General features: G+C 42.3%; 1 protein-coding gene across 1 annotated transcript in view; it reads right to left on the bottom strand.

Moving 5' to 3' along the window:
• ass1 (argininosuccinate synthase 1) overlaps positions 1-21,734 on the bottom strand; it is a 145,502-nt gene that overhangs the window by 7,130 nt on the left and 116,638 nt on the right. Inside the window, exons 11-12 of the mRNA XM_085965449.1 lie at positions 17,887-18,018; positions 9,572-9,728 (exon numbers count right to left, since the gene is read on the bottom strand). Of these exons, the coding sequence (XP_085821575.1) occupies positions 9,572-9,728; positions 17,887-18,018 (289 nt within the window). The remainder of the gene's footprint in view (positions 1-9,571; positions 9,729-17,886; positions 18,019-21,734) is intronic.

Genomic DNA, 21,734 nt, shown 5'->3' with positions numbered 1-21,734 from the left:
GGGGGGGGGGGTGGGTAGTGGTGGGAAAGAGGTGGGTAAATGGAGTTGAGGTACAGATCCGTCTTGATCTAACTGAATGGCGGAACAGACTCGAGGGGCTAAATGGCCTGCCCCTATGTTCTTAGGCAGCTGAAGCCACAGCTGCCAAGATCGAGGCAAAGGGAGGAGGTAATGCACAAGAAGGAACCGGCTGTTCATGGGAGTGGGGTGGGGATGGTTGTAGGGCTGGAGGAGTTAACAGAGATAGGGAGAAGTGAAGCCCTGAAGGAATTTAAACACGAGGATGAGAATTTTAAACTGGAGGCATTGGGGCATCAGGAGCCAATGTAAAACAGCGAGGACAGGAGTGATGAATGAGTCACATCCCATGAATGAATGAATAAGTAAATAAATAAATAAATCCAATAATCTGATAGAGAAACGTCTTTAATGGTTAAAATGTGGAACTTGCTACCACATGGAGTGGTTGAGGCAAATAGCATAGACACCTTTAAGGGGAAGCTAGATAATACATGAGGGAGAAAGGAATAGAAGGATATGCAGACTGGGTTAGATGAAATAGGGTGGAGCATAAACCAGTTGGGCCGAATGGTCTGTTTCTGCACTGTAAGTTCTATGTCATGTTATGGAAGTGGAAGTAGGCAGTCTTTGTGATGGAAAGGACACAGGATTGGAAGCTCAGCTTAGGGTTGAATTGAATGGTAAGATTGTAAACAGTCTAAAACAATGAATGAGGAAGGGTTTGGAAGCTGCCAGATCTGGTGATGGATAGGTAAACTAGTTGGAGTAAACTAAGACAGGAGTATATATAAACAAGGCGAAAATATATTTATAAACTCAGGGATATACCTGTTTATACACTGTATGAATGGAACCGCGTTTATGTGTTCAACCATAAATGTATTTTGATGCTTTGGCAACATAAGATGTACCTTATCATGCCAATAAAGCGATTTGTATTGTATTGTATTGTGTGCCAGATACATTCAAGTCTGCACCCTTTGGACTTGAGGGAGCAAAGGTTTTACTAGGGACAAGGACATCAAAGGAGAGGAGAGAATGCTTCAGCAGATTGAGGGCTGCTGAAGTATCGTGACAAGGGAGGGCCAAAGGCTAGGCAGTCGGAAACTTGAAAGTGCAGTTGTAAGTGATATGGGGGAGAGTTTTCTTCCCGGGGCAGATGCAGAAGGAAATTTAGTTGGAAGGAGGTAGAAGGATGTGGGTGGTGAGGGGTACAGGGAAATTGTTGGAGATGGCCTTGTGTGTGATCGCGACCATGGCAGTAGAATATGGGAGTATAATCCCTTGTGGCTAGCTATACAGTGAAATTTGCAGAAGTTTGGGGACATGTATGTAACCTGCACCTTTTGTGGCAAAATTACTCTGAATAAAAGGGAAGAATTACCCCCCTCTAAAAATGTTTGTGAAAGAAACTGTCAAAACCATTAAGTACTTGGCTTACAGAGTTTGTGTACTTTATCATGATTTCAATTGTGTAATGATCAAAGGATATTATAGAGCTAATTATGATTATATAACTGACATCTTAGCAGCAATAAATGATAATTTCATTATTCACTCAGCAAGCATGCAGACCTCACTACACAATTGAACTAGAGTGGTTTGTGATGTATCTACTAGCACTACACACAATCTAAATGAGCAAACCCATGGATGATTTAAAAAACTGCATTTTTAACTCCTCTTACCATGAATACCATATGAACAGATTGATGATGAGGGCAACTCCCCAGGGCATCTATACCCCGATGGTAGCTACCGTTTGCTAAATAGTGTTTATATCCAAGGTCTTGCTTACAGTAATACATCAATCTGTTCTACCCTTGCTAAATGTAGGGTCAACTGCTTCAACAGATAAATCAGGATCAATAAGCGGTTCAAGTATAATGCACATTGACAGCAACATGTCCATGAAACATGCATCACTTTAATTTTACTCCTCAGACTTTTATTATAGTCTGTTAGAAGCCAAGTCTAAAAAGCCACAACATATTGACACAGCCTTTTCAATGGACAACTTTTGTTCAACAACATTGATTTTTTTGTTATTCTTTGACTCTCAGGGCTAATAAAATGAAATCTCTCAGTTAAACCACCAGAGTTTTATTTTTAAAGGAAAAATTAAAAGCCGAGTTATTATTTTTTTTGTTGCTCTATAGTCTGCAGGCTGCACTTAATGCTTCTATACAGTGGGAACTTAACAATTAGAGAACATCCATCAAAAGCAGCTTTTGTTGGCAGTTGTAATCTGACAATGCCAAGGATGTACAGAATCTTCAAGGCAACATGGCCAATTAAATGTACTGAGAATCTGGTTCTAACACACAATGTAATAAAAACTAACCAGATCACATGGTTGGTATGACAGGACTGTGTCTCAAGCCATGGGTTCCGATTGCAGTGGTCTGGTTTTTAAGCTATGTGACGAAACATTTACTTGGGTGTTTAACAAAATAAATAAAATGTAGGGTGAATCCGCCCAGGGTCACCCCCTAACGCACCTACAAGTGGCTGCTTGAGCGCCACTGGCATTGGTCTGGGTTAAATTTGCCTACTCACGCTGACAGCTGCAGACTTCTGCAATTAAAAACATGTGGCTTAAGCCAAAGTCCTGTCATACCTACCATACGATCTGATTTGTTTTTATTTCAACGCATACCGCAGGGGACTATTAATGCTCTAGAATTAGGTTCTCAGTACATCGAACTAGGGAATAGTGTTTTGCTGGGATCAGGATGGCGGTGGGGGGCGGAGAAAGGAAAGAAAAAATATATATAATTCTTTAATAAAAACAGAAAATGCTGGAAATACTCAACAAGTCAGGCAGCATCTCATAGAGTCATAGAGTTATACAGCACGGATAGAGGCCCTTCGGCCCATCGTGTCCGCGCCGTCCATCAAGCCCTGTCTAATCTAATCCCATATTCCAGCATTTGGTCCGTAGCCTTGTATGCTATGGCATTTCAAGTGCTCATCCAAATGCTTCTTAAATGTTGAGGGTTCCTGCCTCCACAACCCTTTCAGGCAGTGAGTTCCAGACTCCAACCACCCTCTGGGTGAAAAAGTTCTTTCTCAAATCCCCTCTAAACCTCCCGCCCTTTACCTTGAATCTATGCCCCCTAGTTATTGACCCTTCTACTAAGGGAAAAAGCTCCTCAGTATCCATCCTATCCATGCCCCTCATAATTTTGTACACCTCAATCATGTCCCCCCTCAGCCTCCTCTGCTCCAAGGAAAACAAACCCAATCTGCCCAGTCTCTCTTCATAGCTGAAGCGCTCCAGCCCTGGTAACATCCTGGTGAATCTCCTCTGCACCCTCTCCAAAGCGATCACATCCTTCCTGTAGTGTGGCGACCAGAACTGCACACAGTATTCCAGCTGTGGCCTAACCAGTGTTTTATACAGCTCCATCATAACCTCCTTGCTCTTATATTCTATGCCTCGGTTAATGAAGGCAAGTATCCCATATGCCTTTTTTACCACCTTATCCACCTGTTCCGTGGCATCTGTGGCGAGAGAAACAGGTTTAACGTTTCAGGTCAATGACCTTTCGTCCAGAACTGGAAAAAGTTAGAGATGTAAAAGGTTTTAAGCAAGGCAGGGAAAGGTGTGGGGGCGGGGGGTTAGTGGGAGGGGAGGAAAGAACAGAAGGGAATGTCTATGGTAGGGTGAAAGGCAAGAGTGATTAAATGACAAAAGGGATGATAGTGCAAGGCAAAAGGAAGTGTTAATGGGACAAGAAAAGAAACAAAAGATGGGTTGAGAGGAGCTGAAAATGACAAAAGCAGGATCATCACCAGCAACTACTGTCCAAAAAAATGGGAGCAGTGGTTATGATCTGAAATTGTGGAATTCAATGTCGAGTCCGGAAGGCTGTAAAGTTCTTGTTTTTTTTAATAAACGTTGTTTAAAAATAGAATCTGTTACAAATTAAAGGCCGTGAAAACGAGGAGGCAACCTTCTTAGGGCAACTGGAGGGCCTTGCCAGTGTCGCCCACATCCCCAGAACAAAACATGCATGGACAATTGCCTATAGTTACAGGTCATTTAATGCAAAAAATACAGAATCAATCTGGAACACAGGTGGAAGAGCAAATCATTAAATATATTTGCATTAGTTGTGTTGCTGGCCTAGTGGATAAAGGCACTGCCTAGTGAAACACTAGGGCTGGATTTTGTCAATGGGGAGTTTTTGGAGGCGGGACTCCCACTTGTTGGGTTTTAGTCCCGCCTCCATCGACTTCTGGCCAACCCACGCTATTTTCCCTTGATTGACCTTGTTGAGCCCGCCCAGTGGGCATAGCAGGCCAATTAAGGGAAAGCCGGTGATGGAGAACGTTTCATCTGTCAAAAATTTTTGATAGATGAATTGTCATCATTTGACAGCTCTGTGAAGCTGTCAAACACTGACATTCTCTGTTGTTTGATGAGTCCTTGTATTCAAGACTCATCAAACCTCTTTCCGGAGCAGAAATCAGATGGTTGTTGCATCGGAGAATGCAGCAGCCATTCTGTCATCTCTGCCGGTGAGATGCGGGAGTCTCCGGTTCCCCAACTGTTGAAGCCTGCAGGAAGGAACAAAGGTAAGTAAACATTTTCTATCACTTTACACTCACCTCACATACTTGCTTCTCCACACTTGCACCCATCACTCACCTCTACAGCGCACTTTTGGACCCCTCCGACCCCCGCAGACCGACTGCTCGCCTCGGTGACCCTGGCGGGGTTTCCCGACGTCCGGAAGCCCGCACTTGCAGGGGTAAAATGGGGATAATCCTCTTAACTGCCTGTTAACAGGCAGTTAAGTGGCTGTAATCCCCTTCCAGCCTCGGGGAGGTGGCTCCCAGCGCGGGTTGGGTACCTGCCTCCTGGGAAGATGGCATGGAGGCGGGATGGGCACCCGCCCCCAGATTCTGCCATTTTCCCGGCAGTCCCGCCTCCCCAGTGCTGGCAAAATTCCCCCTAAGCCATAGAGATCAGGAGGCCTCAGGTGTGATTCCTGGTTTGTGCTGACCTCACCAAGATTGGCTGTGATGTTCCCTCCACAATCGAGTAGCCTGACAATGCTGACTGTCTAGCCTCATGCATGAAAAATGCGCAACTGGCCGAGGTACCAGTGGGTGGCAACATCCATAAACATACCACATTAGACATTGGCACCTTCAGGTGAGGAGGGAAGAAAACTGAAAAATAAAACTAATGTTTATCAGTCACAACTCACGCCTGGGGCCCTCAAGTTATCCACTCTCCCTCATCCGTGGAATACATTTTCTCATTAATGGCTTACTGTTGTGCACCTTCTAGTCAAAGCACAAAAACTGTCCCTGTTGTCTCTACAGGATCTGTCACCCTGCAGTGACTGATGAGGGTCAAAAACCTAGTAGCAATGCTTCATTTTTCATAAATCACAGGACTGTGTCAGTATACAGTGCACTGCTGCATAAAAACAGGTATTTTCATTTACAGGGGCAAGTTTTCCTTTGTGTACTATTTAGAGAAAAAAAATTAAATGCAAACATTACACTGCAATAGCAAACAGATGAAATCTGCCTCACAGTTATGCTATATTTTGTATTATTTTTAAAATGAACAAAAAAACAAGGCAAAGGGCATTATTTACAAATGCTTCTCAGGCTTTCCACGATGCAAAAGTATAGCAGACAAATGTTAACTCCTATTTTCACAGCGGGTGGCCCAACCATTACAACATAGGCAGGCTACCTGCCCTCTGGGTTTGGAGTGTTGGTCAGGAGACAATCAGTAGCACTATAATAACTGCAAAAGACTGCTTGTTCTGGGCGTTAAGCACCATTAATACCCAAATGCTTAGCCAAAGTATCACTCCTTTTCTGATGTACTGCCTATTATAACAAAGGGCGTTTTTTTAAAATTAGTATAAGAGAAAGTGATAACTGTGACAACTGAGAACATTATAACAAAGGTGGAATCTACATTGAAAAGGAAGCGGAAGATATTTTAATACCAACTATGTTACTTTCTCACTGCAAGGTTTTTAATGATAACATTAGGGGTTGAAACCATACTGGTGATACAGTAATGAACACATTAATGTGTTTGTATGAAATTCCTTAATAATATCGCACAGCGGGACATCTCCAACAACAGAGAACCTTTTAATAAAGACATGGGCCCCGATTTTTAAGGGACCATGGGTACTGTGGGCATGAGCCCCGAAATGGGCGGCACACCCGGGAACACGGCCTCATTTGATTAAAAGCTCCCAGAGTTCCGCCCGACACCTGCCTCTGGCTGCAATCTGTGGGAGCTTTCTGGCCATGATGGGGGGAGGGGGTGCCAGAAGCAAGGGTGGCCCGCGTCATCCTTGTGAAACACGAAGGAGCACTCCTGCTCCTCGTGGCCCACAAGGAAACCTAAAATTAAATCTTCTGGCCCACGATCCGGCTCCTGACAGGTTTGGCCTGACAGGGAAGCTGTCACTGCTTCCGCGCTCAGGCCTCCAACTAAAATTTCAGATCGGGTCCGGATAACATCATCGGACCTGATCTACATATTTGAAAAAGGATCACGCTGCCTTCCTGCGGGTGTCCCGCTCGCCTGCTCAAAAGAGCATGTTAAGATCTGAACACAGCGGGTGAGCGGCCTTGTTTTAACTGCACCCTCCCCTCCTTGTCCGCCCGCCTGGTTTATGCCAAGCTGGGGAGATAAAACCGGGGTCATGGTGTTTGAGAAACAATGATATGACTGACCCTCATAAATCTCATCCCGTCAGCATTACGACTAAGATCCTTATAATGAGACCACAATGTACCAATAGAAATAATGTTGCTCACACCATTCTAACAATCGGTGCTCAGCAAAAACAATATTTTGATTTGCAAAGCTGCTGGACCTTGCTTCCCAACATTTTTTTAATATTACATCTTGTGCTATCTTGTGGGATATTCACTACATAGGCCTGGCGTCCCTGGGATTGTGCCATTAAGAGGATGCGGTGTAACACTGTACCAGAGTGTTATTTCAGAAACCTCTCCTCCTAGTTTGAGCTGCATCAAACAATGGAACACCAACACCAGAGTGGTGGGGCGCGCAGGCTTAATTCTATATTCTGCTCAGCTCCTGTTGTATGGCTATGGAGAGGCACTAAACTGAATCCTGTCACCCTGCCCTTACAGGGATGAAAGTGGGAAAAATATTGTTGCACAATTCTTTCCTGTACTGTTCTCATGTGGCTCTTAGCAGCAGTTCAGAGCTGTACTGGCAGTGGCCTGGGAGAAGGTCATCTGCCTGCCTGTCTACCTCTCAGCTGCAGGTGATGTGTGCCTGGGGAGACCAAGAAAAGGGGGGAAATTAAGATTAAATACCCTTAAATAATTCTTTAAAATCTCTTCTGTTTTAACTTTTTTTTTTAATTGACTGCTTTTCTTCATCTCCCTCTGTATAGGTTTCAAAACACCACAGCAGTTACTGTCCACGTTGCAACTGATGAATTATTTGCGAGAATAAAAAAAACAAGCAATTTGGAAGAATTTACAATGGTGCTGAATGTCTCTCCAGAAATCCATGCTTTTATTTTTGTGCAGTCGAGTGGGCTGTATGCCGTATAATTACATTACTTTATACCTACTGTGACCAGTCACTTCCAGCCTCCTGTACTGCTTACTGCTATTCTTTTATTAGTATGATTCCATCATCATTCAAACATTTTAAAGGCACTGATGTAGAAATTGAAAGCGAAATCGCTTTGGAACTGACAGGGAATAAATGCTTCTGATTACTTTTACTTTATTCATTTAGCTCCTTCTGTGACTGTAAGCCATAAAGAAGGGATTATTAAGGGTTACTCTGCACACATTTTGGCTACAAAAGAGATAAATCAGCTGTGGTATTTATCTTACCCAATACCTTTTTTCTCACGGATAAAAACGTTTCAATGTCTTTACAATCTCAAAACGTAGCTTTGACAATAAGAAAATAAACTGCATGTGTAACACAATACAATTTTAACTCTGCATGAGTAATTGTATTTACTTATTTAAAAACAAGGATAGAGGACACAGTTTGTCGCCTTTTGAGTGGACTGCAAGAAACTTTACACAGATTTGTATTGATCCACTGAATGGTACCATGGGTTATTGATCTGTATGTGTTACTGTGATTTTTTTGTAGCTGTAATTGGTGGATTAAAATCAATAAAGATTATAACACTGAAATATGTGCATCAGATGCAAGTAAACAGGAATTAGTATTTTTTGGGCAGTGAGACAGTCAATAACTAATCTCACTGTATAAATAGTAATGCATCGCCTCGCCATACTTGCCCACTTACAAAACATCAAGCTCAATACCGCAACAAACACAGCATTTTTCTGCCTTTAGTATCTAATATATACATTATACACAGCAAGTACATAGATAATGGATGAATGAGTGTGATTACAAGGAAATAATTTCATCAAGGGGGTCAGGGTGGCATCCTAAACCACAACAGCTTAAAACTCAGTTTATCAACTTCAACTGCACTACGAGAGATGTTATTTCTTTTAAAACTTAATCCTAAGTATATTATTTCCATGAATCTCTCTATTTCATTTATAGAAAACACATATAGTGAAGAATTTGGAGGTAACCAAAGGGAGCAAGAAGCTCCTCATTGTGCTAGTTTGCATTGATAATACACACTTACGAGTGCACCATAGAACGTAAACACCAGTTACACAATTTTTGATTTGTCTACTTGATGCAAGGAAATATCCTGCCTTGTACCAATGTTTTGATATGGTAAATATCTCAGTAAAAACCAACATTTAGTTTTTAGTATACTGTTCCTTCCAATCATATCAGAAGGATACTTCTTTACATTTTCCAGCAAAATTCCCTTTTATTTCCTGTAATATTGTACTGTAATATTCTATAAGTTTATGTAGTAGATTGTAGGCAAAAAAGCCACCAATTCTGGCAATTTAAAATATTAACACAAAATGCTGGGAATGCACTACAAGTCAGTCAGCATCTAAAAGAGAAAAAGATAGGTTCACATTTTGGGTGGGACCCTTCTTCTGGAGACTGAGTGGTCCAAGGTGTTAGCGTCCTTTTAAGAGGGATTCAGATGTGGAACAAGTTCACACAGTAGGAACTCCTGTTCTGTCTTTCATGGCGGCTGTGAATTTATGGTGACATGAGTTTTAATTGATCTCCTTAAGTGGAAGATATAAATCTTCTGATCCTGATTGCATTGTTCCTCTTTAATTGTCTGGTTTCTTATTTTGGCATCATGTTCAAACTTGGAAGATTTTGCTCACTATACCCTTATCTAAGTCATTAATACTGACAGCTGAAATGGGTTGCCAGGAAGTGTGATTCAGGCCCGAATTCTGGATTTATTCAAGGAAAAGTTAGATGCTATATTAGGAAGATGTTACAGTTGGTATTTTGGAATGATGAGACCAAACAGGATGAAGAGCCTTATTCATTCAAATTGATCTTGTGATAGGAGTTCACAGCACAAAATTTCCCATGCTATTCAAACAAAACTGCAGATCAATCAGTAAAGATAGTGATGTTACGTACCTGACAAGATCTTGGTTGTACAGGGAAGTAGGTGACTCCCGACCAAGAACGTAAACTTGCCCCTTAAAGACAGACACCTGAACTTTCCCTGCAACGTGCTCCTGTGATTTGTTGATGCAGTGACGGACAAATACACATTCAGGGCTGTCCCAAAATCCTACCATCAAATCACAAAAAAGAAAGAATTTTCAAACAAGTGATTAAGCATCGAACAGATAATCAGAAAAGTTTGCAAAGTAGTGATCTCATTGAGCAGGTTCAGCAAACATCATAAACCATGACTACAATAATCGTGCAGTTCATAAATGCCACTGGAATCCCAAAGATGTACAGTACATAACACTGACAAACCAAACACCAGTTAGCCTTGATGATGCCATTGTGTTTGGGCTGCACTGCAGGAAGATAGGAGAATGGGCATCTCCTGGTGGTGAAATATGAGGCTGTTAACTTGCATTCCGAAAAATCCAGCAACCTAAGGTTCCAAACATCTGACAGAAGATTACTCATGTGATTTGGTTATTGTTAAATTTTTGAAAGCGGCGTAGAGCTCAATTCTATGGTTTTTAAATACATTAGGGCCCACTTTCCTCCCCTAGTCCTCATGCCTCTGCAGTGGCTGGGCGCAGCACATGCAAAGCCCCTGGATTTATGGATGCAGGTCATTTTCATAGCCCCAACATGCCTTCGGCCTGCAGCAATAAGAATGGCCGCAGTCAAAAAAAAAGTTTACGGTTTATTTTCTGTGAAGATAAATACTGATCTGTAGTTTGTTCAACCGTTGCACCCAAAACGCAACTGGACATGTACAGCCCTATATAAAGATGATGCAATGTTGAAGCAATGATCACAATATACAGACAACACACAGTGATCAGAAATGGGAACAGAGTAGGTAATGATTCTACTTTATTAAAGCTATAGGGCTAGATTTTCAGTTGCTTGCGCCAGCAGTTAGCGCCTTAAGAGAAGTGATTTTCGGGCGCTATGCGTGTAGCGCCCGGGCGCAGCGCAGTTTGCGCCCCGCCCCAAATTAAGTTGCCTGTTAGCGCCGGCGCAAAGTTTAGCGGCCGCCCGGATGCGCACGCAGAAAATGACGTCACATCCTCGTGCAACGCCCTTTGGCCGCCCCGAATCCAAACTTCAGTCGGACCGCCCCATTGTGCGGCTGGCGTCCAGAGCGTTTGTAAAATGGAACGCAACACACCCTGGGGAGCGCAAATTAAAGGGCACTCCTCCTGCACTATAAACGGCAGTCTGCATGTGTTGTGTGGAAGGATGCAGTGTGTGTTGGTCTGAATGGCGTATTTATGTTTCCGGACAACAACAACAACAACAACTCCTCCTCCTCCTCCTCCTCCTCCTCCTCCTCCCGTTTCTCCCCAAACTTTGCATTTGAAAAAAATACATGCACCCTTCCCCTTTAAGAGCTCACTGGCACCAGAGTGTCTGCCGTGCGCTGCGCCCGAGCTCGGGTGTTGCGCTCTCCACCGCCAGCTTAGCGCCTAAAGATACTAGTGGAACGCCTCTTTTAGCGCTCCACCAACCTCTTAGGGCGAAGCCACTGAATTTCCGGCAACGGGGCGCTACTTTGGGGCGGGCGATAACTTCGGGCGGGCGCAAAACTGTCTATACTGAAAATCTAGCCCATAGACTCTGCAAGTTTAATTGAGTCCTTTCACTTCCTCTATGGATGCTCCAACAGGCTCACCTCCATTCTCTTGCTTTCTTTTGTTCTAAAGAATTATCCAATACCCAGGTGGTCTATTAAGAAAATAACCCAGAAAAGGGAAAAGACAGAAGAGAAGGAGAAAGAGGAAAAACAGAGTAAGACAAATAAAGAATATTTTACTGTCATTTTTATAATACACGGTCCATTCAATTTTCATTGTGCTGTTAGTCGAAGGCACAATTTCTTTACTTGCTAGTGTTGTTATGAAGTTGAGTAATGCAGAGCTCCAAGCATAAATACTCAAAGGTACGCGTGGAGTGCTGCTCACTGGTCACCCACTGCCAATGTGCATCTTCCTCTATAGTTACCTCTAATCATAACAAAAGAATCAGTGATAAAGCAACTACATCAGGGATAATGGGTCAATATGACACAGGCTATCCCCTGGAGCCAAGCAATGAATACAGCTTGCTGCTTTAAAAACAAGATTTTTCCAGAAATGGTACCTCTAGTATGCAGGTGTACAGTTTAATGCAACTGGAAATCTCACACTTGGGGCTTACATAATATATTCAGGTTAGATCAAGTATTCATAACAAAAGAGTTTAGAGCTGACTTTGGAACTCTAAGGGTATAGCCAACCTGACTAAAAGATAGAGAAAGAATTAAACAGGAAATAGAGTAGGGTAACTTTCAAAACCCAGGCTGCACAACTCATCAGGTACTGATCCAGCAGGTGGGCACAGCAGTACGCACTAGTACCACTGCCACACCCCTCGGTGTCTACAATGTCAGCTGCTCAATAAAACTCACTCACTACTATGATGTACATCATACTATCAATGCAATTTGTCGTGTGTTGTAATCAATATAAAATACTCCCACCAACAGATTCTCCAGCTGTTCTCGTCAACAAATACCATGTGTTTTTATTACTTCTTCTGTAATTGCACTTGATTAATAGACTGCAAAACTGCTCTAATTTACTAATAAACTGGAATCCATTCATCTAATTTGGACTAACGTTGTTAATTACTGTATAACTTGATATGGCTGCTGGATTCAGTTATTTGAAAAACCTATCTGCAAAGTCTTCTTTTATTATTTACAGATGTTTGTATTAATGATTCTTTGCTTTTTTTGGCGGGTGAGGGGGGGGGGGGGTTAACATCTATTAGAAATGACACCACATGGCAATTTCACAAACCTATTGGGAATCACCAAAGTCATTACAAGAGAGGGCCTCTCAGGAAAGAAAGGGCTGAAAATGGCTTCTTTCAACTTAGTAAAGCCCTACCAACCCCGACAATGAAGTCACAAAGGGCAGTTCAAATTCATCCTGCAGGCCTTTGAGCCCTGAATGAACAGCTGAACCTATTTTCTTCTGGGCCTGGCGTGGCCTCCTGATAGCTTGTTGAACTGTCCCATGAGGGGCTCCTCAGACCTTCTACTAAATCTAACTGAATAGGTGAGACCTGACCCAGTGTTTATCAGGATTGGAATCAAAGGTCCATATGTTTCATTTTGCAAACCTACACGTTTTTGTTGCTGCTCACTGGTACTCTCTTTCCAAAATAACATCTCTAATCGGAACCCAAAGGAGCCGACAGGCTCCAATTTCTCCTTTTTTCTGTCCCTCTTTCTCTCTCTGCACAAGAAGCTATCACTGGCACATCTGTCTGTTTGTCTGGCTCATGCACACCTTGCCAACATATTCTCCAGCACTCAACTCCCTCGAGACAGAGACAATGTAATTGCTTTTTAGTAACATCACAGAAACATCACACAAAGCCTATGATTATCCTGAGCCAAGACCTGTAACTGGCATCTGCTTTTTTGATGCAATACTTCCCATTAAAACAATAAATGGGTTAATAGCGCCCTGGGTATATTTTATTTAAAACTAAAATGGGTTTGTACCACGGAAAGGTTTCTGCTGATAATGATGGGTTAACCTATCTGCAAGTTTGAATAAACTGTATTTAAGATTCACTTCTGTTCTGCACTCAAGTTGAGAGAAGTTCGTGCTGGGAGTGGAACAATTTCCATTTTTCTCACCCATCAAACACTCCCGGGTCAGTTATATGCAGAAAATTCCCTCTACTCTGCCCCAAGAGTATAACTTACTTCTAATTCAGAACAACACAATTTACTTTACCAGTGTGACATTTCAATTCCCTACATCACATATCCTTGTGGCTTCTGAGTAAGATTAACAAATTAATGCCAGTGTAAGGGCTGCTACAGACTCAGACCCAGGGAGGAATGAGCTGAGACTACCATAACTCATTTCACTTAAGACCCTACAGCTTTCAGAACTAGAAGAGTTTATCATCATCAGTCTGGGCATTATAACCCCAGAGGCAACATGACAATTGATCCAGTCCATTGTGTCTTGCGTCAAGGGAATTCAGCAAAGGGAGGGCAACTGAAACGGACGTTCTACCACTCTGGTGCTCTAAGCTATACCAATATGGTGCCCTTATTACACGTTTATCATTTCACATTGCTAAAAGCTGTCTGCCACAAACAAAATGTTCAGTGTTTCAGTTGACCTTAACAAAAAAAAAAATCACCTGCTAGGGTTTTCATACATCTTAAACCTTAGTTTTCTGTAGTTTTCACACTGGCCCCAAGTATAACAGTAGTTACACTAAACAACAGGTCTCTGACGAGGTATTTTCAGAGGCGGAACATTAACCTGAGTCCATTCCACACACCTGAAAACACCATTCCTGTCCAGTCTGCTGTTACTAATGAGGAAAAGCAATTAGGTGTTTAGTGTTTCTTAGATAATAAAGGTATGTGAGGGGCTGCAACTCGACTAACCTCTCATATCCTTCAATCACCCAATTAACCTTTAGAAATCATGGCATAACCTTTTCTCTTCTAGCAGCTTCTCCATTTCCCAGAACACACAGTGAGCTCAGTACAGCTGAAACCCAGGTAAATATAAAACTATTGGCTCAGTGTCCCAGGTGAAATAAATTTGGGGCAGTCTCAACCCAGATCCTAATGAGCACAAAAGTCCCCAGAATTTGACACAAAATTTGAAATTTCATTCAGAGACCCCTCTGCTAAGGGAAAAATTCAGTGATGCAGTAGGGGTGCAATTCTAAGGTTGGATTTATCAGGGAAGAGTAAAGGGAGTTTTACTTTACATCTGGCTTTGCTGACAATATCAAAATGGGCATGTGTTCTATTCCCCAACAATAACAACTCTAAGAAGACAAAAAAATCCTTTATTTAATTTTATAAAAAGACTTAGACAAAATGATGGGAAGATTAAAAAAATGCTATTTTTGAAGGCACAAAATGAGAAGAACACTGCAACTGAAAAACAACGAAAACCAAAGTCTGTACCAAAGGTGCTGTAACAAACCTTTAGGTAGTGAGGCTCATACACGAAAATGTTTAACTTGTGCTAGGAAAAACTGACTCTCCAAAGCAGGACAGTCCATTATCTACTGCCCAGGAGCAGGAAGGGTTACAAGATCACCCCCCTGACGTTATGATATCATGACATCACAAAACGTCTTAAAGGGAGGTCATTTTCTATGTGATTAGTCTTCCCCAGCAAGAACGTGGCCCAGTGGCAGCTCACTGCAGTAGGACAATTACTTCACTGTGATTAAAAAGTGTGGGAGGTTGCTTATTTACAGGTGCACAGATTACATTCCTTTCATCTCCAGCTCCAAACAAGTTCTTTCTATCAATGATCTCACCTTACTTTTCCAAGGCTTGTGCTATTTCTTTGTAACCAACATCCAAACATTAATAAAATAAATCCTATTAACTTCAAGCTCTTTAAAAGACAATAGGATTAAACACCTGGGCTGTACCCTAGAAGGAGGATTTACCAGTTTAAATCTGTTTAAAATATTCATTTCAACAACAGGGAGCATTGACAAAAGCAAATAATCCTTGGAGTAGGAGGCGAGTTGTAGCAATTAGAGATTCTTCATATAGAAACAGTTCTTCTGCCAGTTGTGGGGCTACTCAGCTATTTTAGGTCAATTTATTTCTATTTCTCTAAAATGTGATTAAGGTGGTGAGAGAAAAATGGAAGCATCTTTCCACTACAATCCCAGATCACTTCTCACAGACTCTTCACAGGTTTTGCACTGCCAAAGTCCAGAGCTGACACAGGGTGCTTTCTAACTGGAGTTAACAGTCACTCTTGTGCACCTTATAGCAAATGGATTCAGGGGCACTGGCTGAGGCCTGTGAGCAGGTCAACTGCCTCTCCTCCTGGATGACGATAGGTCATGGAGTGCAGAATATTGAGAGAAGATGCTCCCCCAAAGGTCTCAGTGACTAAAGGCCAACACATAGCAATAAGCTGAACAGAATCTCCCAAGTTGGATTCCTGGTGTGTGCCGAGTTAGCTGATGTGGAGCAGCAGTAGGTACTCTGCAATTGCTTCTTGCACTCCTGGGTGAGGGGAAAGTAAAAAAATATCATTAGCTAGGGTACCTGCTCCTAATCACTATCCAGTGTGCCTCATATTGAAAAGTATGTACATCGCAACATCGGGCAAGGACCTGACTGGGCTCAGCTGTGATGCCCTTCATGGTTGAATAACCTGTTGACATTCACCATCTGGCTCACACATGAAGAACGGCCACTTGGGTGAGTTACCACAGAACTCATAGGAATATACCTTAGCATAAAACAGTAACTTTAGGAAAAAGGGAGGAAGATTATAGGTGAAGGAAAGAAAAGGAGACAAAGTTCCTTAAATAGAAAAGGGTGAAATTTCCGTGCAAGTTAATTTTAAACATGAATATAAACTGGTGTACTCACAGCTACCTTTTCACTAAAATTAGCAAAGTAATGAATTTCACCCAAAGTATCTCTATAATCAAAATCTACAACAGTTCGGCTCTATAAATGAAATTTGGGATTAAAATGAATCTAATATTTTATTTCCAAAAGCTCCTATACCGGTACTGGCTGCGCCAGTGATGGAGCTCCACCATGCAGTCTGTACTTGTAGACAATGTATGTAAAATCTTAAACTCTAGCCTCAGTGTAGGAGAGCATGGATGTATTAGCATCAGAGAAGTCTAACTATAATTTGACAATATCACTGTAGTGGAGCACCCTCTCACTCCCCAGGAAGAGAGAGTATCTTTCACATTTTGATTGTTACTATAGGCTGGGTTTTTGATTTGTTTTGCTTTATTTCCACAAATGTTTCTCATAGATGTTTCCTTTTCACCAAAGAACCTACTCTCTCACAAATAACTTCCTTCAGCTATGGGGATGGGTTGGGTTGCTGCAGTCTTCAAAACCGCTAAAGGTGATCTACTAATGAAGTGCAGGAATTAGATGCACGCCAGTTGTGTTTGGTATTTAATCTTTCTTCCCTAGCGAAAACAGTCCCAAACAATGTTTTACTAAGAACTGACAAACCTCATTCCCAACCGTGGCAGGCGATCATGAGCATAAGTGTGGGCACTACAGAGAAGCTGCCATATTTCTATTTTTGCCCCTTCCCTCCAAAGTGACTGCTGCTGAGATACAGTTCCACAGGTGACAGTAGCTATCTGCTCATTTGTATGCCCTCCTGTATGCTTCAGAGACATGGACCATGTACAGCAGGCACCTCAAAGCACTGGAGAGGTACCACCAACGCTGCCTCCGCAAGATCCTGCAAATTCATTGGCAGGATAGGTGCACCAACGTCAGTGTTCTCGCTCAGGCCAACATCCCCAGCATAGAAGCTTTGACCACGCTCGATCAGCTCCGATGGACGGGTCACATCGTCCGCATGCCCGATACAAGACTCCCAAAACAAGCGCTCTACTCGGAGCTCCGACACGGCAAGAGAGCCCCAGGTGGGCAGAGGAAACGCTTCAAGGACACCCTCAAAGCCTCCTTGAAAAAGTGCAACATCCCCACTGACACCTGGGAATCCCTGGCCCAAGACCGCACAAAGTGGAGGAGAAGCATCCGGGAAGGCGCCGAACACCTCGAGTCTCTTCACCGGGAGCAAGCGGAAGCCAAGCGCAAAGAGCGGAAGGCGCACACATCAACCCTAACCCCACCCACTCGCCCCCTTCAACCACCGTCTGCCCCACCTGTGACAGAGACTGTAGGTCCCGCATTGGACTCATCAGTCACCTGAGAACTCATTTTTAGTGTGGAGCAAGTCATCCTCGGTTCCGAGGGACTGCCCAAGAAGAAGACTTGCCCAAACGACCATTCTCCCATATATGTCCATAGTCTCTGAACATGGCAGGCTATTGAGTGAAGGTGACAAATGTCTAACTTTCTCTGCCTATCCCCTACATAGAGCGAGCGAGCGAGTGCATGCGTGCGTGTTTATTTCGGTGAATTTTGTAGAATAAGTGAAAAGAAACCTTAAGCAAATACTAATAATTCTGTTTCCTCTGTTGCTCTGTATGGCATATGGGGCAGTCACAGTAATTTCCCCCCTGGATTTCCACTGGAGTCTCTCAGGTAAATTTAAGGAGAAGTATAATATAAATAGAACCAAGAGGTTTAAACAGTAAGAGGAGGATGTGACCTTCACATTGAGGGTCACTTTGCATTTTTGACAGTCAATGTGACTGGGTTATCTTAACAGCAATTCAACCTTTAAATTCGATGATTTTCCACCGTTTTCCCTGCTTACCATTGTACAGCTGTTCTGAAAACTTCAGTGACAGTTCCTGCTTGATTTTTCTCACTTCCTTGTCCATGGTGAAGGTCTCAATGTCCACATGAGCTTGATACAGAATCGTCCCACCTGGGGTCTCATAGATACCTAACCATTTACCGAGAGAAGAAAGAAAAAGAAAAACATCACAAAAAATTATTGTTGAGTGACAAAAATAATCACTTTTCTGACAGAAACAGGAGTTGGGCACCATTCAGTCCCAGCTTGCTCTAAAATGCATCTGTCATTATCTGCTCACTGGGACTCAGACAGTCCACTTCACACCTTGCAGTGAAAATTTCCAGATTCCTTGTTCTATCTGCTCTCATTCTGACTAAATGACAGGGTTTAAGCACTGATCCCCCTCAATGTATGCCCAGTGGCCTCCCTGAAAGCCTGTAATTAAACAACTGCCAGTGAGCAGAGAGAAACTCAGCTGTGAAAATTAAGCTGTCACCAAGTCCTCAGTGCAGGATCTCCTCTTTATCCGTTCAAAGGGAAAGCACTTGGGAAAATCTGATTAGGTTTGTAAAATACGGCTCTGAGCTGCTTCCTAGGTTTTGCAGTCGGTAGTGGATAAAGAGATAAATTGTTAAAAGAAAAACAAAAGCAAGCAGATTTATCTCGTGGTATGGCGAGTTGTGACCATACAGTTTATTTAACCACCTTAAGTAATCCTCAAGTATGGAGTAAATATTTTTCAGGTGTAAAAATGCACATTTTTTTCAGCGACACAGCTGCAATCAAGCCCCATCTTTATAAATTTAACATGAAAATTAGTACACATTTCACAAATCAACTTGTTAACCTATGAAAGTTCCTTTTGGTATTTCTCAATATCTTCCAGTGTATTTCTACAAGAAATTTATATTCTGCATTACCACTGAAGCTTCTCGTTTTCTTTTTTGGGTCTTAAATTTTCCACTTTGGCAGGTTCATTGTACATACGTTAATAAATAAAGGATATTTTATATCTCAGTGCACCAGCATATGTGCGGTGTCAGAGTAAGTGGGATATGGTCTTCAGACCCCGATTTCCCACAAGTTTTCAAAATCAGTCATGTTTCTAAAGAAGTTGCAAGTAAAGGCCAGATGATGTTTCTCCCCCTCACCTGAAGTTGTTGGCTCCTTGTCGAGATACAGTTTGACTGCAACCAGCCATCCTCCAGTACCTCACCCAGTTGGCCATTCTTCATGTGTGAGCTTCATTTGTGAGTGATGACGGGCTATTCAACTGTGGGAAGCATCACAGTTCCTGTCCTCATCCAACATTCACTCTGGCGGTGATGATCTAACAGCGCAGGATGGGATCAAAACTGGGATTTTCCTAATCTGTATGGCTCCGCTGTTCATTGAATAAACTTTGCTGATTCATCCAGAATTGGATAATTCAAATTTGTTTAGCACAAAAACAACTCTGAATCATCAGGAGTAAACTATGGTAACATACATGTGATGCCAAACATTTTTAGCTCAGATCACTGTCACCTTTGTTACTCTTTATCCCCATCACACTAGAACAAGGAAAATAGAGCAATGTTTGGTAGTGAGTTTAAAACAAAAAATAAATATCTGGGCTTTTGCTCAAGTTCAAACATTCAATGTTTATTCTCAAGCTTGATATAAAAGAAAAAAGATACCCTGCCCGTGATTCTATGGCTCTAGTTGGTAATATTCCGAGTCTGTGCTGATAACGCTAATTGGAAATTCGGGCACACACTGCGTACAATTATCACAGTTGGAAAATCATTGGCAGCAAGCACCCCAACTTTGTGCTGCCAGTGGATGAGGCTCCCCATCTCAGTGCAGACTTGTAGAATTACCCCTGTGATCTCATTTTGGGTTCAGAGGATGGTATTATCTGAGCTTCATTTTCGGAATGTAGAACATCTTGTGGCAAAGAGACCATGGCTTGAAGTTGGCTCATGCCCGAATCGGGGAGAGAAGCGGGTACAGCGCATGGTCACGTGCCTAATGAGGTCGGTGGCAGAACCATGGCAATTTGGTCTGCTGGCCTCATTAGTATAGTATAGTAGAGCTGTGGGTGCTAGTCGCAGCTCCGAAGGCAGCTCGGCGGTCACGGGGGGGGCTAGCAAGATCACCTGGCCTAAGGCAAATCTGGGAGGAGAGAGACAATCAAGAGGATTAAAACTGCAGTCCACAAATTTAATATAGAGCCGGTAGGAGAATGAGTCCTTTAAAGGATGGTTGCTTAGGCCGCATGTAGACCAGGCAATCTTGAATGTGGTAGGCGAAATGCGGCAGGCCCGTCGCCTACCACATTCAAAGCAAACCAGTTTCCAGTGAGAGTCCCAAAAACAGGCATGCGGCCCCTTGCTAGCATATTCAAGGGGCCCAATACCCGTTTTAGGCGGCCGCCAGGGATGCCTCGAGAGCATCTGAACCAACATGGGGTTGGACCTGTTTCTGAAGATGTTTGGATGCAGGAGGTTGTCCCCTAAATTGGACCATTTTGCACCAGTTTTCCATCAAGCAAACGGACACAATGAGGTCCAATTTCAGCCCTTACACCGCATAAACACTCCCAGGTGATGAGTATGGAAATAAAAATGTTTAAAAATAATTTAAAAAAGAAATTCTCAGCATTCCTGCAATATAAACAGGATATTTCCTTTGTACAATTGGTGAACCGTGACCCACTCATGACTTCACTCTTTTAATGTTTTAAATATCAAGTCCGTAAGTTATGTGAATAAGGTATCAAACTGGGATGGTATTTCCTAAGCTTATAATAATGAAGTCCAGCTGCATTTGAACACCTCAAATTCAGGTACACTGGTATTATGGACTATGTTGTTCAAAGTTAAAAGTTGTCATGGCATCAGTTTCAATTTTTTTTTTTACAATATCTATCTCCAATATTCAGGAGGTAGGACATGATGCTATGGTATAGACATGGTAAACTATGCAACACAAAATGTAAAATCGAATCATATTCTACAAGGTACGGTATGAAACAATCAGTAAAAACTTTAATTTGGCAGAACAGTGGGACGTTATAAACTGTGATTCATTGTACAATGCAAATTGGATCCTGTCCTACTATTATTTACAATTGTAAGAGTTGGTGCATAACCACTGTGTCTTTTCAAGCAGGGACCTCTGGGGGATTGAAAGCTTCTGCATAATACAGGAAATGTTAGCTTAATAGAAAGGTAACACTTTCATGATAACTGTACGTTATTTATAACCAACATAGCAGAGACTCTAACATTTTCAGGCCATTAAGTGGGAGGTGTACAAGGTGCTGCTCCATGGTTCTGAAGCGCAGGTCATCGAAGACTGACCTTCAACTCAACAAAAAAAAAAATCACCATTTAAAAAAAAAAAATGGTGACTTGTAAAATGATTTGTAAAGTACTATTCCTATAATGATCACAGGCTTCAAATAAAATTTTTAAAATCCTACTTTAAAATGCATTTTTCTCTTTCTGGTGCAGGACGATTTCATATATAGTGAAAATCACAAACCAGCTAAATTTGTTTATGATTTCATGACACACAGCATAGAGAGAAAATCATCCCCACAGATTTTATGTCTCCTCCTCCACACCCCACATTCTCTGCTGAGAGCATATTCTGACAGCTTGCTCTCACAAGATAGATAGATATCTTTGTAATCTCTCTGAGACTGGTAATTTAGTGCCAATTTGTGCTGAATTATAGGTAGTTTTGTAACATGGACCAGTAAGTACTAGGAACTGTGCTGAGACAGCCCAAACTCATTTCATAAATGACCCTTACAGCCAGGTCAATGAGGAGACTTTCATCTTGTTGATCTGGGGTGGATTCAGATCAGATGA

The sequence above is a fragment of the Somniosus microcephalus genome, chromosome 23, assembly GCF_052327205.1.
Source record: "Somniosus microcephalus isolate GS21.2 chromosome 23, FLI_Smic_1.0, whole genome shotgun sequence".
NCBI classification, from domain to species: Eukaryota; Metazoa; Chordata; class Chondrichthyes; order Squaliformes; family Somniosidae; genus Somniosus; species Somniosus microcephalus.
The sequence above is the reverse complement of the archived record's forward strand: the minus strand, read 5'-3'. Positions and strand labels throughout refer to the sequence as shown.